Genomic DNA, 15,330 nt, shown 5'->3' with positions numbered 1-15,330 from the left:
AGTTAGATGCAAGACAGGGGCGTATATCAGTGAAGGTGGGTGTGTGGAACTGCCTTCAGGAATATAGCATGCTACAACGCATGCAAATACATCGCATTCCGTAACAACTCGGTCGTTACAACGACTGCGTTGTTACAATGCAATGCAATTACTACGCAAGTCATTACATCAACTTGCAGTAGATGGCGCTGTAACATTAGGAATGTATAATTTACTATTCCAACTCCAGCCTACGCAACAGTAGGGAAGGTGTTGGACTAGTAAATTATACTATTCCTTTTGTTAGAGCGCCATCTACTGCAAGTCGAAGTAATGACTTGCGTAGGAATGGCATTGCGTTGTAACAACGCGGTCGTTGTAACAACCCCGTTGTAAAGGCATCGCGGTTAAATGAATATAGCATGCTACAACGCATGCAAATACATCGCAATGTGAAGGTTGTTTCCCTGCCTGCACACCATTTTGGACAGCTACATTTACTGAGTTTATGTTAGATTTGAGTTGTCAACCATTGGTGCTTTAGATATTCTCTAGGGTTGTCCATTACATTCAGTAATGAAAAGGGTTACCTTAAAAATAAGAGTTTGATGCTTGACATTTTGTCCTCTTCTAGGGTACGCACCTCAAGGCACTTAGGCGCACACACTCACAAGGAAACGTGAACATCTCCACACTAGTGAAAATCAAGAACTTACCACAAGTACTCCATTCGTTGTGATTTTCTCGGGGGGGTCAGTTCTGCAAAAACAGAAAACATAGAAAAATCATTAGGTGAAAAAGTGCATCCACAAGAGAAAGAATGTGCTTAGGGCGGGCCCAATAAACTCTTTGGTTCCCAGTCTTAATAAAGTGCTTGAATATGGGCCGAGAAATCTGATACCTCGCATAAATGTAGTTTTAAGTTTTATGGGTCTTGACAAGGATTTTCTAGACTATTCCAGAAAACATGACAGTCACTGCTTTCCAGTCTTGTTTATGGAAACCGTTTGTGAATTTGCAAATGCTACTACTGAGGCATTTCTACATGCACAATTTTGCACAGTCCACAATTACATATTCCACATTTACACAAGCGACGATATTACTGTTCAGTGTCAGGTTTTTTCTCTTTTTCTCCATGGGAAAATATGTTTTACTTTCGAGAAGCTCCTTCCTTCACACCCCAGTCAATGTCTGGGTGTTTTCTTCCACTACCAAGCTATCAAATTAATTTATTCCTGCAGTACACAAATCCATCACCAACCATTTCCAGTGTTATAGGGCACAAAAACTATTGTGAACGACCACTAACTCTTCCCAAAATTTCCAGACTGTTCCCAAATTTTCTAGAGTGTTCCTGCTCTTGGACATTCTCTTGTTGCTTCTCTTCACCGGAGAGGGTGTGGAGTAGGGGCCAGAGCTGCTGACTTCGGAGCTGGGGATCCAGAGACTTGGTGCCAGAAGTCTCTTAATCTCCCCTTGTCTATGGACAGCCTAGAGACCCTCACGGCTGATTAGCCGTGCCATACAAATCTAAGGATTTTTATTTTTTCTAGTTCAGAGAGGACCGGCCTGGCAGTTCAGTCTGAACTTTTCCTATTGGAGCATGACCAAGGGCGATGTGGATGGCTGGATCTAATCTGAGGTGGCATGTTGGGCAACAAAACGATGGACAGGGATGCAGCCCAAGTGATTACCAGTGGGGTGAGATTAATTCAAGCATTCCACCCATCACTTTTTGTAGACTTTGAATCAGTGTGTTTTTTATGTACTTATTTTACTGACTTGATGACATGTTAACTGCCGATTTACGAAACACAAACACATACTATTTGTCTTTATGGTAGGCTAAAGGTATTCATTAAATCACCCTTGCAAGATCATTTCTCTAACTATGCTTTCTTGATAACATGTTGTTCAATGTACAGTTTTTAGGGACACAAAGATGTATTATAGCCGCACCAAAAACATTGCTTTATTGGCATAAGTATATACTATACACCGCCGCGGCCGCTGCAGGTAAGACCGGTAAGCAAAACATTGTGGGGCATTTTTATCAACAATTCACGCAATGCAACTCAGCAAGCCACCTTCCTGAAAGAGAAAGGGCAAGAATGCACCGTATTTAACATTATACGGTGCTTTTCTGTCCTTTCCTTGCGCCGACACACAATGTGCTGCCAAGCACCAACGCAGGCACCCTCGCACTACGGTGCAAGGGTGCCTGTGTTGTAAGCAGGATTGTTTTTGTGCAGGAAGGGTGCCTTCCAGCAAAAAACAATCCTCTGAGGCATTTTCCTCTTCATATGGCTGCAGAATGCAGCACACATAGAAAGAGGAAACAAGCATTTGCAATGCAACCTAATATGTATTTAGCTATGCAGCACATTAGCCTGGGTGCTGAAACATCGACTGTTCCTTAACATGGAGGAAAAGTAAGCACCAAACTGCATGACATGCTAGGTATGGGAACACATGGAGAGAAATATTGCATTTCAGCGGGAAATGGTATAGTCCAAAGCTCTGTTTTTAATACAAAATCAGGGCCTTCGGTGGCCATATCACTGAAAATATAAGATTTGAAAAAAATATTGCTGTCTACGGGTGCTTGTGGAAGAGAATTTCTATGGACTGGGATCTAGAGAATGCTAAAGAGATTCTGGTATTTTACTGACCTCTGCTGGTCGTTTTCTATCAAGAAAGTTAAATGGAGACAGTTGCTTGAAAAATAAAAAAAATAAAGTCCCTAAGCAGAAAGCAATTCTGGTATTTTACTGATCTCTGCTGGTCCTTTTCTATTAAAACTGTTAAATAGAGGCAGTTGAACAGAAAGAAAAGTCCCTAAGCGGAAGCAGACAAGTCCTAGGGCTGATCTCCATAGACTACAAAGTACATACGCGTATAAGTATATACTAATATATACGTATATACTAAAGTATATACAGGAGGTCTCAAATGCTCGACCTAAAAATGAGGCGAAATAAAGATATTTCTCCTTGTTACACCTCACTTGGGGAAGCATAGCATCTTGACGCATTCCCAGGTCTACCAGTAATGGCAAATCTGAGTATGTGCCAAAATCCATGGGTGAACGCGTGGGGACACCGATGCTCCCCCCATGGAAAGCCTCCCTGTGGCAGAGTAACGCAACACCGTGATTTGTGGCACAAGGGTGATGCACCTCACTGATCAATATATCCCTAAATTCAACAAAATTATTGTTTAGATATCCTCCAAAATGATGAGCATTTTGGTTACATATTAGATCAATTCTACATGTTTTCATGGAATACTTATTGGTTGCATAAACTTACACAACTTGAAAAAGTTCAATGTTTCTACGGTACTTACGATTCTGTTATTCTAAATTCCACCTCCAGTTCTTCTTTTCCCTGTCAGGACAAGAAGATAAAGTTTAGTAGAGTTCTCAGGTTGTAATCAAGAGTACTCAGATCTCAGGACTGTTTACAGAATGAGCCTGATGTTTTAGTTTCAGTTTCAAGAAAGCAAGCACGTTAGTGACAGATGACCATCTAAAAGGGACACCACGCTAAGGAATGTGTTTCTTTAAAAAATGTAGGCATAGGAATTCGGTTTGTTTGTCGGTTTTCACCCCTCATATTGTAGCCACAAACAGAGTGCGCTAGACTTGCAGATGTATGTCACCTGTAGACAGCTAACCTGTAGTCCTGGGAGGTGGAGTTCTGCACATTTTAAAGTCATTTTATCGACACTACCTGTCCACAACAATGTAACTGTTACAGCTGTGCAGAGAGTTTACCAAAGGTTACACGCGTTCAGGAGAAGAAGGAGCGTTCTCCGCTCTGTCAGGCATCATGTTGATGGCTGCCATGGCCACCTAGACCCTTCTGGAATCCAGTGCTTAATTTGTCTCAGTGCTTGCCGGTACTCAGCACCAGCTCTATTTCTAAACACCAAGACTTAATTATGACAGTCCACCACATGGGGAGGCTGTCTGTCTGTTTTTAAAATCAGCAGTGAGCTTTACAGTTCCATATACTTCGAAAACATAATGAAACTAACACATTTAGCCCACACTTACAGCTTGAGGTGGGACGCTCAATCGGTATGAGTGTGATGGTTGCTAGGTAGCACTGGGAAGTGTCATATAGCTGGTATAGCAGGCGAGTGGTATGAGCTGTGACGGCCTCCAGAGAGATAAGTTGGGCCCTGGAACTTTCTTATTTACAAATTAAGCACTGCTAGCATCAGCGCACTCCTGAGCACCATGTACGGATGTTTCGCAAGCTGTGTGAAGTGTCAGGGATAAAGGATAGTCTATGTACATAAGGAGAAAGGAAAGGGGGTTCCACCAAACAAGAGGGATTATTTTTCTTAGCAGAGAAGAGGCAGGGACGGACAAGACCCTGATATTTTTTTCTGCTGCAGATTTGGTTTATTTTGAGACAAAATGAGCCTGCGCCATTATTCAATACTTTAGTAGCAAACATGCAGGCATCAGGTTGCACTATTTTTTTCAACTGCTTATTGAACATTTTTCACAATAACCAAAATAATGACAAAAGCTTGATCTATTTTCAGTTTTTTAAAGAAGGTCACTCCTGGAGAGGGCGTTCTTTGTTACAATCTTTACTACACCAGTAACTTGATTTATAAGAAGAACTGTGCTACTGCTGTTTAAAAATAGTCACACAAATAATGTCTTCTATTTGTACCGGGGTGCTGAAATATGTCTATATAATAGCCTGGAGCACAATTAGTTTTCTGCATGCTCCAGTGCACAAGCAGCAAAATAGTGCAAAATAAATTTGCCCTGTTGTGCACCAAGTACAAGGTTTATTTAATATGGCCCTAGCTACATGCTGTTGTCTGTATAGACAGCTACTTTTCTTCCAAAATAGAGATTGATGGATAAATAGAGCCATCAACCACAGGGAATTCAATTGCAAAGGTGGAAGCAATATTACAAACACATACATAATCATAATGGAAGCTAAAAACAGCAGTTATGAGTCTTACTCCAACACCTTGTACACAATAACAGTTCTCACCTCTGGAGTCAGAGAAAAACACTTCATGACGCTCTCGTCAAACGGGAGTTTACCCACATCAAAGTAGACGGTGTAGAGGTGGTCGTCCTTGGTTATAATATCTTCGTCCATAAGTGACATGTGCAGGATGTTCTATTGAGAGACAGAAGAGTATAGTAAGAGAGGTGGCAATTCTATGGGAATAGGTGACGTTACAACGCATGCTATTACATCGCATGCCGTTACAACGCAAACTTTTACTCCGACTTTCTATCGGTGGGAGTGCTGGAAGTTGGAATGGATTAATTTTCTATTCCAACTCCAGTGTGTACAACAGTAGGGAAGGTGCTGGAGTTAAATCCAACACCTTCTACCCACTGCTGGACACCTTTTGCGTTGCAACGACATGTGATGTAAAGGCATGCGTTGTAACAGTTTCATTGTAAAGGCTGTCTCCCTTCTATGGGTGCCATGGAGGGGTGGCCATGGGTAGCATGTGTCTACCTGAGAACCTGTGGGCTGTTTTCGAACTGTTGGGATTTAAACTTAACCCTCAACTTTTTGAAGGTTTTACTAGATAGTTGGTTTGCGTCCTTTATCGTTCACTGGGTTTTAACATGCTCCAGAATTCATATTTCAATAAACATTGTTTAAAAAAGTGAATCACTGACAGAATATCAGAAATAGAAATTTCGTGTGGACAAAATAGTGTGTCAGAAATATTGAGGACCAAAATATGGAGAGGGAAAGTGAAAATAGGTAGGTATAGATTTACTATTCTTAACTCCCCATCTACGCACCTTGAAGAAATATATACATGGATATGTTTTGGGTATTTAGACAGAATATCGGAAACAGAAATATCGTGGACTGAAATATCCTGTCAAGAATATCGAGGACACAAATATCTTGAAAGTAAGTTTCTATAGTTAAGCAAAGTTTTACTATGTATAACTCCATATATATGTACTTTGACGATGTGTCCCCGATATTCTTGACATTATATTTTGGTCCACCATATTTCTGTTTCCGATATTCTGTCTAAATACCCAAAAAATATCCACCAGCTCACAATCAGCGCCCAGGTTCTAATGACGTCACTTCCTGTGATGCCATCAGGGTGAAAAGGCTTGTAATGTCACACCCACTACTCCTATACTTTTGATGAAATGGAGCCATAAGTGTGTTTATACAATAAAGGGCTCCCTCAAGACCTATTTCTTTTGTCACAATAAAGCTAAATTCAACATGGGCTCAACAACAATGGAATCATATCAACAAGACTAGCAAAATTGATGTTATCATCGTTGTGTATTTAACTTCTTTTTATGTTCGAAATATATGTATCAAAAGTAATTCATTTCTTTCTTTTTTCTTTTAAAACTTTATAAATATATATATATATATGTATATATATATATATATATATATATATATATATATATATATACGCGCTCACTCCTCCTCTTTTACAGATTCAGGAAAGCACTCAACAGGAACTTCTGCAGTCTTTCAAATCCTTTAATTCATAAAGACGCTGGGACGCCTCGTTGCTGTGGCAGCTATGCGCTTTACAAATCCAAATAATAATAATAATACCAGCCATGGAAAGCATGAGAAACATGACGCGTTTCGGCTATGCCATAGTCGAATGTTTTCATTAAACGCGCCAGGAAGCGGCATACTTTAAATTATGTTACGTGAATCACGTGACATATTGAAGCATAAAAATCAACAAAGGACTGTTCCATTTCAGTGTACGGCGCCATATTAGAGTATAGTATTAGAATCCTCAAATCCTCATCGTTAATGTCAATGTAGGATATGTGAAAAGCGTTACATATTTAATGCCTTCACGATGTATTTTAAATTTCATTTCCCCATATTGAGAAGAATAAATAAAACATCTTAAATCATTCCGCCGTGTATCGGCCTTACTGTTCTGTTAACCCACCCTGGGAGGAAACAATAGGTCTCCCAGGAGGGTTGTCTCTATTCTTGTGAATCTTGGGGATATGATAAAAAGTAGGCACTACTAGATTAAGACATCGAAGAAATAAATATTCTTCCATATTCAACATGGATTTATCAAGCCATGATTTAATCATATCATGATATCTTTTTATGCAGTCCATGTAAACATCTTTGGAGATTTTCTGATAACTATCCTCAACCGACAGTTGTCTGAGAACTTCTGCCCTGTAGTTCCCCCTGGTTTGTAAGACCACGTTGCCTCCTTTGCCCGAGGCTTTGCAAATTACCGTATAGTCCTTTCCCAGACTTACGATGGTCTCTCGTTGTTCTTTGGTTATATTTTGTTTCTTTTTGGAACGTGTTAGAATTGAAACTTCAGAATCGGATCTTACCGGTGGGGAATCCTCAGATGATGCAGTAGGCCAGTCAAGATCTATCAAGACTCCTTTTCAGGAGGAATTCCACATAATTAGGCAAACGTGACTGAGTGGAGGCAAAAGCAGACCGCCCGAGGGGGAAAAAGAAAAACAAGGAGTGGCGGCTGGAATCGAAGGGGCCGAAAGACCCTACCAGAGTTTCACGCAACAGGAAGGGGAAGAAATGGAATTAGATAGCCTTACCATTATCAATTTCACACCCAAGATTCTCACACCCGCGGAACAGCAAGTATTGAGATTGGGTTTGACCTTTTGCCCCTCCAGTAAAATGGAATACACACAGACCCGTATCGATCTTTTCAAATTAATTCGGAAATTCAAACTTCACAAGTATTTCAAGATGAAACCTAACTTTCTAAAACCGAAGAGACAGTCAAGCAAAATCAGAGTAACTGACACTTTAACAGGGGAGGATTTGGCCGCCCTAGAAACAATGGAATCACTCCGGATAGACAATCAACTGGATGACCAGGATGAGAGTATCCAGGAGTGTGATCAAGTGCAGAGAATAACGCGACTGGGATTTGACCAAGAGAAGGACGAGAGCCAGTTTAAACCGACCTCACAGTTCCGACCACAGCTACCCACCAATGCTATTGATGTGTTTGCGGAGGCTGTGAATAAGGATCTTTTAGCCCTGAGAGAAATACTAACACGTTCCAACAAGAAACAAAATATAACCAAAGAACAACCCAGGGTGGGTTAACAGAACATTTATCGATCTTCATTGACTCATTCCTTTTTCCATTAGTGAAGACCTTGCCAGCGTATATTAAAGACTCACAGGATTTTTTGATGCACATTGAGAAATAGCAATGGGATCCTGGGTATAAACTTATTGTGTTAGACATCACTAGTCTGTATACCAGGATAAGACATGAACATGGTTTGGAAGCTGTGGCACATTTCTTGAAAAAAAAGCCATTGAAATTCACGGAACATAACAAAATGATTCTCCAATTCACAGAGTTCAGTCTTAATAACAACATTTTTGTTTTTTGGTGAGGATTTTTATCACCAGAGGTCAGGTACTGCGATGGGCACCTGCTTCGCCCCCAGTTACGCGAACTTGTTCGTGGGCTGGTGGGAAGAGCAGGTGTCCAAAGTGCCCGGAGATATAGACATGAGCAAGGTTATTTCGTGGTATCGGTATATCGACGACCTATGTATAATTTGGGATGGGTCTTTTGAATCAGCTGCCGACTTTATTAATAACCTGAACAGAAATGTTGTTTTTGGTATGTGTAGTGTTTCTTTTTCCCGGGGTTTATTTGTTCAACAGTATATTGTATATGTTTCTGAATTCTATGTGGGAATACTGTTGACTTTTATGTATATATATATATATATATATATAAAAGTTTTAAAAGAAAGAAATTAATTACTTTTGATACATATATCTCGAACATAAAAAGAAGTTAAATTAACAATGATGATAAAATCAATTTTGCTAGTCTTGTTGATATGATTACATTGTTGTTGAGCCCATGTTGAATTTAGCTTTATTGTGACAAAAGAAATATAGGTCTTGAGGGAGCCCTTTATTGCATGTATGGTTTTTCCCCTCTTCTCCCTGACCTCAAATTATTTTCCTTTAAAGGGGCTCCCGATTTCTTGCATTGCCATAAGTGTGTTCATCAAGTGACACATCTCATTCATTGTACTGAGCTCATTCATGACACTGCAAGGGAAGGGTGCATACAGTTATAAGATACCTGATAATGAAGGATTAGCCATAGATGAATGTTTTAGTTATTGGGATTTGTGTATGGAGCTGTCTGCAAAGAGGAAAAGTACAAGTGGCATCTGGTTTGGGAGGTCTGAGAAATCAAACTCTGCAGGAAGATGTCAGTGGAGGCAAGCTTTGGAATGATCTCATCATGGAAAGCTTTGGAATGGTGTCATCATGGAGCGTGTTGGAATGGCCTTCTCATGGAGAGCGTTGGAATGGTCTTAGCATGGAGAGTGTTGGAATGGTCTCATCACTGAGAGCGTTGGAATCGTCTTATCATGGAGAGTGTTGGAATGGTCTCATCACTGAGAGCGTTGGAGTGGTTTCATCACTGAGAGCGTTGGAATGGTCTTATCATGGAAAGTGTTGTAATGGTCTCGTGAAGGGGAGATTTAGAACTGCCCTGTCATGGGGTGCTTTGGAATAGCCTCGTCATGGGGAGCTTTGGAAGGGCCTTGTTAAGGCTTAACTTTGGAATAGCATCATCATGAGAAGCTTTGGAATGGTCTCATGAAGGAGTGCTTTTTAATGGCCTTGTTATCGGGAGCATTGGAATGAACTTGTCATGGGGAGCTTTGGAATGGCCTCATGAAGGAGAACTTTGGACTGGCCTCATGAAGGGAGCTTTGGGATGATCTCATGAAGGGGAGCTTTGGGATGGTCTCATGAAGGGGAGCTTTGGGATGGTCTCATGAAGGGGAGCTTTGGGATGGTCTCATGAAGGGGAGCTTTGGACTGCCCTCATAAGGGGAGCTTTGGACTGGCCTCATGAAGGGAGCTTTGGGATGGTCTCATGAAGGGGAGCTTTGGAATAGCATCATCATAAGGAGCTTTGGAATGGTCTCATGAGCTCTGGAATGGCCTCGTCAGGTGAGCACTGGAATGGCCTCATCAGGTGAGTTCTGGAATGGCCTCATCAGGTGAGCTCTGGAATGGCCTCGTCAGGTGAGCTTTGGAATGGCCTCGCCAGGTGAGCTTTGAAATGGCCTCGCCAGGTGAGCTTTGAAATGGCCCTGTTATGGGGAGCTTTGGAATGGCCTCATGAAGGGGAGCTTTGGAATGGTTAGATCATGTGAGGGAGCTGGTGGTAGCATATTTGGCAATAAGGAAAGTTTTAGATAAATTCCACCGAAATGTTACCTCAAAAAATCAGGTTGAGTAATACCACATGCAGTAATGTGTCACTTTCAAATTTCATGATTGAAGTAACGTGCACACCAGCAAAGGTTTTGTGGTAAATATCTGGGGAAAAGTGCAGAAAAACTCCCAATAATGTTCCTAACTGAAGTTATTCTCTATATATATCTATATATGACTCAAAACCTAAATCTAAGGACAAGGACCGTAACACACTAAACAAATGCACTAATGATTTTGGGAAAAGGGCATTACTCCTAGATTTACCACAGCCTGAGGAATTTAGTATTAGCTCAATCCCAATACTGAAGTAAGTCTGAAAACCCAGAGATATAGGAAACAATAAGGGTTGATATAGAAGAAGTGAAGAGAGGAAGTGCCGGGCAACAAGAAGGTGCCATCGCCCGTGGAAAAAGAATGGTGAGGAGAGAAGAAAGAGCCCAGGAAAGACGGCAAGTGAGAAGCTATTACAGGAGTCTCTGCTGGTGAAAATGAAGCAGTGTAGGAAGAACTTGACAGATGTCTAAGGAAGGAAGCCTAAGATCTTGTAAATATTGTCAGGATGATGGATATAAGTGTTAGTTGTGAAGGCGACATGACCAAACATGGAGGCAGAAGAAGCATGAGGGCCACAGAGGCAGAAGAAGCAGAGGATGAAAATAGATATGGGTGGCAGAAAGGAAGGGTCAGTGAAGAGAAGGTGAAGACTAAGGAAATTGGGAATTGTAGTAGACCCATAAATGGAAGAGACAAATGATGCAAGGGAGGGGTGTGAAGAGCGCTGTGTATGGAAGGTAGAGTATAGGTAGAACTCCGGTAAGCCAGTTCCTAGGAAAACAGAAGGAAGTGGGACTCATTCAGTATTAGCATCTGAAGGAAGTTTTTAGATCATCTATGAAAGAATTATATCAGTTGTGGTAGAGTGATCGTGAGTGTGGGCTAATCCAACATGACACAATAGCATCAGGAAGCACAAGGGGCACATGTCCAAGAACAACAAAACTTCCTGGGTCACGAGGAAAGGCTTACAATCAAAACAGTTATTTTCGATTGTCTTGAGATGATTGTGAAAGTCAGGCGTGAATCAATTGGCAGGGCCTATGGCCCAGCAACACTAGTATGCCTGGGATTTGGGGTTAGTGTTCCTTTCCATCAATTTTTTAGACTAGATAAGAACAGTCGAACAGCTGTCCAGGAAATAAATCTCCTGTTTCCGTGGTATCCTTTGAGCTCTTTAGTGTCTCTAGATATTGGCAATAAAATAAGCTGCAATATTTTAATTTTCACTACAGTTCTTCTTTGAAAAGGCTACACCTTGGGGTCTTAGACCAGCAATACCTTTACACTGTGACTGATTTTAAGAGGCTTCTTGAAGTTCAGTAAGACAAAGCTGACTGCAAAATGTTCTTTTCGGGTTTATTTCTATTAAAACAATTTTTCAGGTACCTCTTGAACATATTTTAAGATAGATCGTGCACCCAGGAAAGCTGCCAGGTCACAATGGAGTATACATGTGGTGCTGATACAGCCTCTGAATGAGTGCGGTACCAGCATATTATAGACAGAATATATTGTGATATACATAATGTATTCTAAATGTCATTTACTAAAATATCACCCAATTGAAGTAAAGATAAGAACATCTCAAAACTCTTGGACACCATTTTGTAAGCAATATTTGGGGCAAAATATTTATGTCAGACTATGATCTGACTATAATATTCTGAAATACAACCAACCAATGCTTAATTTGTTCCGGTAGTTTGCAGTGCTCGGCACCGACACTTATTCGGAAGCACCGGCACCTACTAATGAGAATCCATCACATGGCGGCGCTGTGTGTGTAATTTTTAAGCAACGTTCATCAGTGGAGCATTTAATTGTTTAATTTATCTCTTAAAAAATGATCAAACTTGAAATTTAAAGTGCCATGTGTGTTGCAGCAACTGAAACGGACCTATGAGAAATACCTTGGGCCCTGGCACTTAGTTTTTTGCAAATTAAGCAATGCAAACAACCCTCTGAGTCCTGCCTGGGGATGTCAATAACATTTCCAAACTCCTCCAGAATAAATGGTCAGTACATCTTGAAAGTGGACTGAAACATTTCAGGATTCCCAGGATGTCCGCAGATGTCCTCTAGAGCAAAGTTGATATTCATGATGCAAGGACGCCGGGTCAATCAACTATGAATTGTTTTGTGACACACACACTGTTACCACCAGTGGCATTAGATGCCTGGACCTGTAATACCTGCACTATATTCACTGGCTCAATCATATCCAGTGCTACTTTGTAAATGAGTCAGTGCCAGTCCCCAAAGCTCTGCTCAGAAGCTCCCAGAGAGTGCTATTAAATGTTAGCACTCCAAATGCGTAAACTTGAATCCACCTCATGACTTTTTAATCTACTACCAGACACTCCATACCCTTTCTCTCTCTTGTAGGTTCCTGCTTTCTCCCTTTGTGATGTTTTACCCCGTCTTTCTAGTCCTTCTTCTTTCCCCTGTGTGTGTTTTTCCCCTCTTGCTCTTGGTCAACGTCTGATGAGGGACAATAAGTGCTGGTCCCCACAAATGAGTGCCGGTGGGTCTCACTGGCAGCCACAGGCTCAACTTAAGCACTGATCATATCAGTATCTTTGAATTTCCATCACATCATGCAACCCTTTTAGCACATTGGAGTTTCTGCATAAGAGCCTCTTGCTTCTTAATGTCCATGTTGTTTGTGCATTGCCACATGACCATGTGCAGTGCCATTCCAACATTAGCACCAGGGAGAGGGCTACCATCTGCCTCATGTTTGCCAACCTGATAGTCTGTCATTGTGTTGGTTAAAAACCTGAGAAGTAAGTTGGCCCTTCTCTCTGTAGGGACATGGGACCCAAACTTCAAGCTGGTCGGTGCCGTACACTAGGCATCTCTACGACAAACCTGAAGAAGGCAACTGGATTTACTCCATAGCTTCTAAATCGACAAACAAATGTCAAAAACAAAAGGATATCCATATTACTAACTCATCCAAGAAGTATTTTAGAAAGAGAGACTTATAACTGTGGATGCCACCTCCAATGGCTATTTACAAGCTAGTACCGTAGATCCCTGGACTCACCATTCTGCTACTGGAGCGAGTGAGTAACCAGAAAAGTTCCACCGCCCATGCTTCTAAGTGTTCATTCATAGATACCACTGCGTCAGGTATTAGTAACATCTGCTACTTACAGCTCTACAAGACCATTGCAGGAAGTTAGAAATACAAGTGAATATTAATATTGCTTATGGTGGCCCACCTTGATGTTGCCGTAGATGGTGAACTGGAAGGACTCGCCCCAAAAGGGGCCAGTGGAGTTCGAGACGGTCTTTGTGGTAAATTTTCGGTCTGTTGAGGACGGTAGGGACAGCGTCACAAAGCAGTCAGCTCCTGTGACTGAACAAAAAGATGACAACCATTGTGATCATGGTGGGGAACGGTTTTCACCGTGGTAAATGACATAGTGAAATCATGTGAGTTACAATGAAAAAACGTCATACATTATGCATTTGATATATCTTTGCAAATGACAACGCTACATTGGGCATCAAAAGGTGTTTGTACATTTGCATAAATGATGCAGAATATGCCTTAATCACACTTTTAATTTCCACGTGTATGAATAGATTTTGGTGTTTTCAGGAAATGTCATAGACTGGCCAGAGGCTTGTACACCAAAATATCGCATTTAATACACGTCGCCGGTTAAGGTGGACCTATGTAGAAATCAGTGGCATAAGCGTAAAATAATATTTTGGATGAAAAAAATAATAATAATTTATTAATATGTTATTTCCCCAACCCTACTATCTGTGTACCAAACACAGATGCTACACACTTTCAAGGTGCAAATACTGTGCAGTTCAAACTCTACAGACATTCTTAATACACCCATGGGCCTGACGGAAAATGCCCGTAAATACTCAAGCAGTTCGAAGTTGGAAGCCTACTTCGCCACCTACCACCCACCTGTCACCAAAGTAAATCATAACAACCTTGACATTGTTTAAAATGCTGCTGTAGCACTTTGCACTTTCTCCTGCACTCTTTGTTTTTATAACGGTTGTTTTTGTTTTAAATTGCCAATGAGATGCATGTTCGTTACTGTTTTAATTAACTGTACAATACATTGTTACTTACTCTTAAACCTGCCATCAAAGTAATAGAGGAACTAAAAGCCATTCAACTGCAACAACGTCTCGACTCAGGACGGTCCCAGAACATCGTTGTCAGAAAATCCACACCCAATAACAGTAGCGGCCACTGTCAAACCAAAGTAGTGCGTCGGGGGAAAACGGGACGCCGGCATACCACACAACAAAAAACAAAACCCTAACCCGCCGCATCGCTGCTCTTCTTCTCCTCTCTGGCTCCAGTCATCTGCAGGCAGCTTCCCAGACTCCCCTGCAGCTAATCCAGACACTGCTCTCATGCTGCTGGTAGCATGAAATCAGGACTGGCCTGAGCGCACTCGATTTGCGCTCCCAGATAGGCTGGGAGCCTGTGCCTGCTGTCTCTAACCCAGCAACGCAGCTCAGGTTGGAGACAGCTCAGTGCGCATGTCGGTTTGGCCGTTCTAAAACGGCCGCCCAAACCGACATGCTCACTGATAGCAGTGCAACCACCACTCCCCCTCCATGACAGCCATCACGATGACCCTGCCCCAAGACTCAGCCCTCAGAGGAAAAATAAAACGATAATTAACATGTTTTAGTATAGTTTTATTTTTCATATTTTGATGCTGCTGGCAGGGTGGCGACGCTGTCCAATAGGATCATATTTTCGAGAACGGTATTTTGAAAATAATGTTTATGTCAGATTATATTTCTGACTGCGATATTCTGACATAAAACTCTGACACAAACTACTTCCTTACTTCCTGCATAGCTACCTACCAGACTTTGGCTCATGCTGCAACACAGACAGCCATAGTTTAAGCTGTGAATGCTCTTCTCATCTCAAAGTCACCAGAAAACCTGCTGATGATCCCGCCTTTCATTTCTACTACTGCTCCACTGTCAACAACCAACT

The 15,330-nt window shown here is 41.4% G+C and overlaps 1 protein-coding gene across 2 annotated transcripts in view; it reads right to left on the bottom strand.

Moving 5' to 3' along the window:
• The window catches only part of LOC146799516 (cytosolic phospholipase A2 epsilon-like), a 234,734-nt gene that overhangs the window by 111,581 nt on the left and 107,823 nt on the right, over positions 1-15,330 (bottom strand). For both annotated transcript variants that reach the window (XM_085627082.1, XM_085627083.1), the window contains 4 exons: positions 13,559-13,695; positions 5,013-5,144; positions 3,331-3,371; positions 696-738 (listed from right to left, as the gene is read on the bottom strand). In XM_085627082.1, the coding sequence (XP_085483208.1) occupies positions 696-738; positions 3,331-3,371; positions 5,013-5,144; positions 13,559-13,695 (353 nt within the window). The remainder of the gene's footprint in view (positions 1-695; positions 739-3,330; positions 3,372-5,012; positions 5,145-13,558; positions 13,696-15,330) is intronic.

Source organism: Triturus cristatus, chromosome 9 (assembly GCF_964204655.1).
Source record: "Triturus cristatus chromosome 9, aTriCri1.1, whole genome shotgun sequence".
NCBI lineage: Eukaryota > Metazoa > Chordata > Amphibia > Caudata > Salamandridae > Triturus > Triturus cristatus.
The sequence above is the reverse complement of the archived record's forward strand: the minus strand, read 5'-3'. Positions and strand labels throughout refer to the sequence as shown.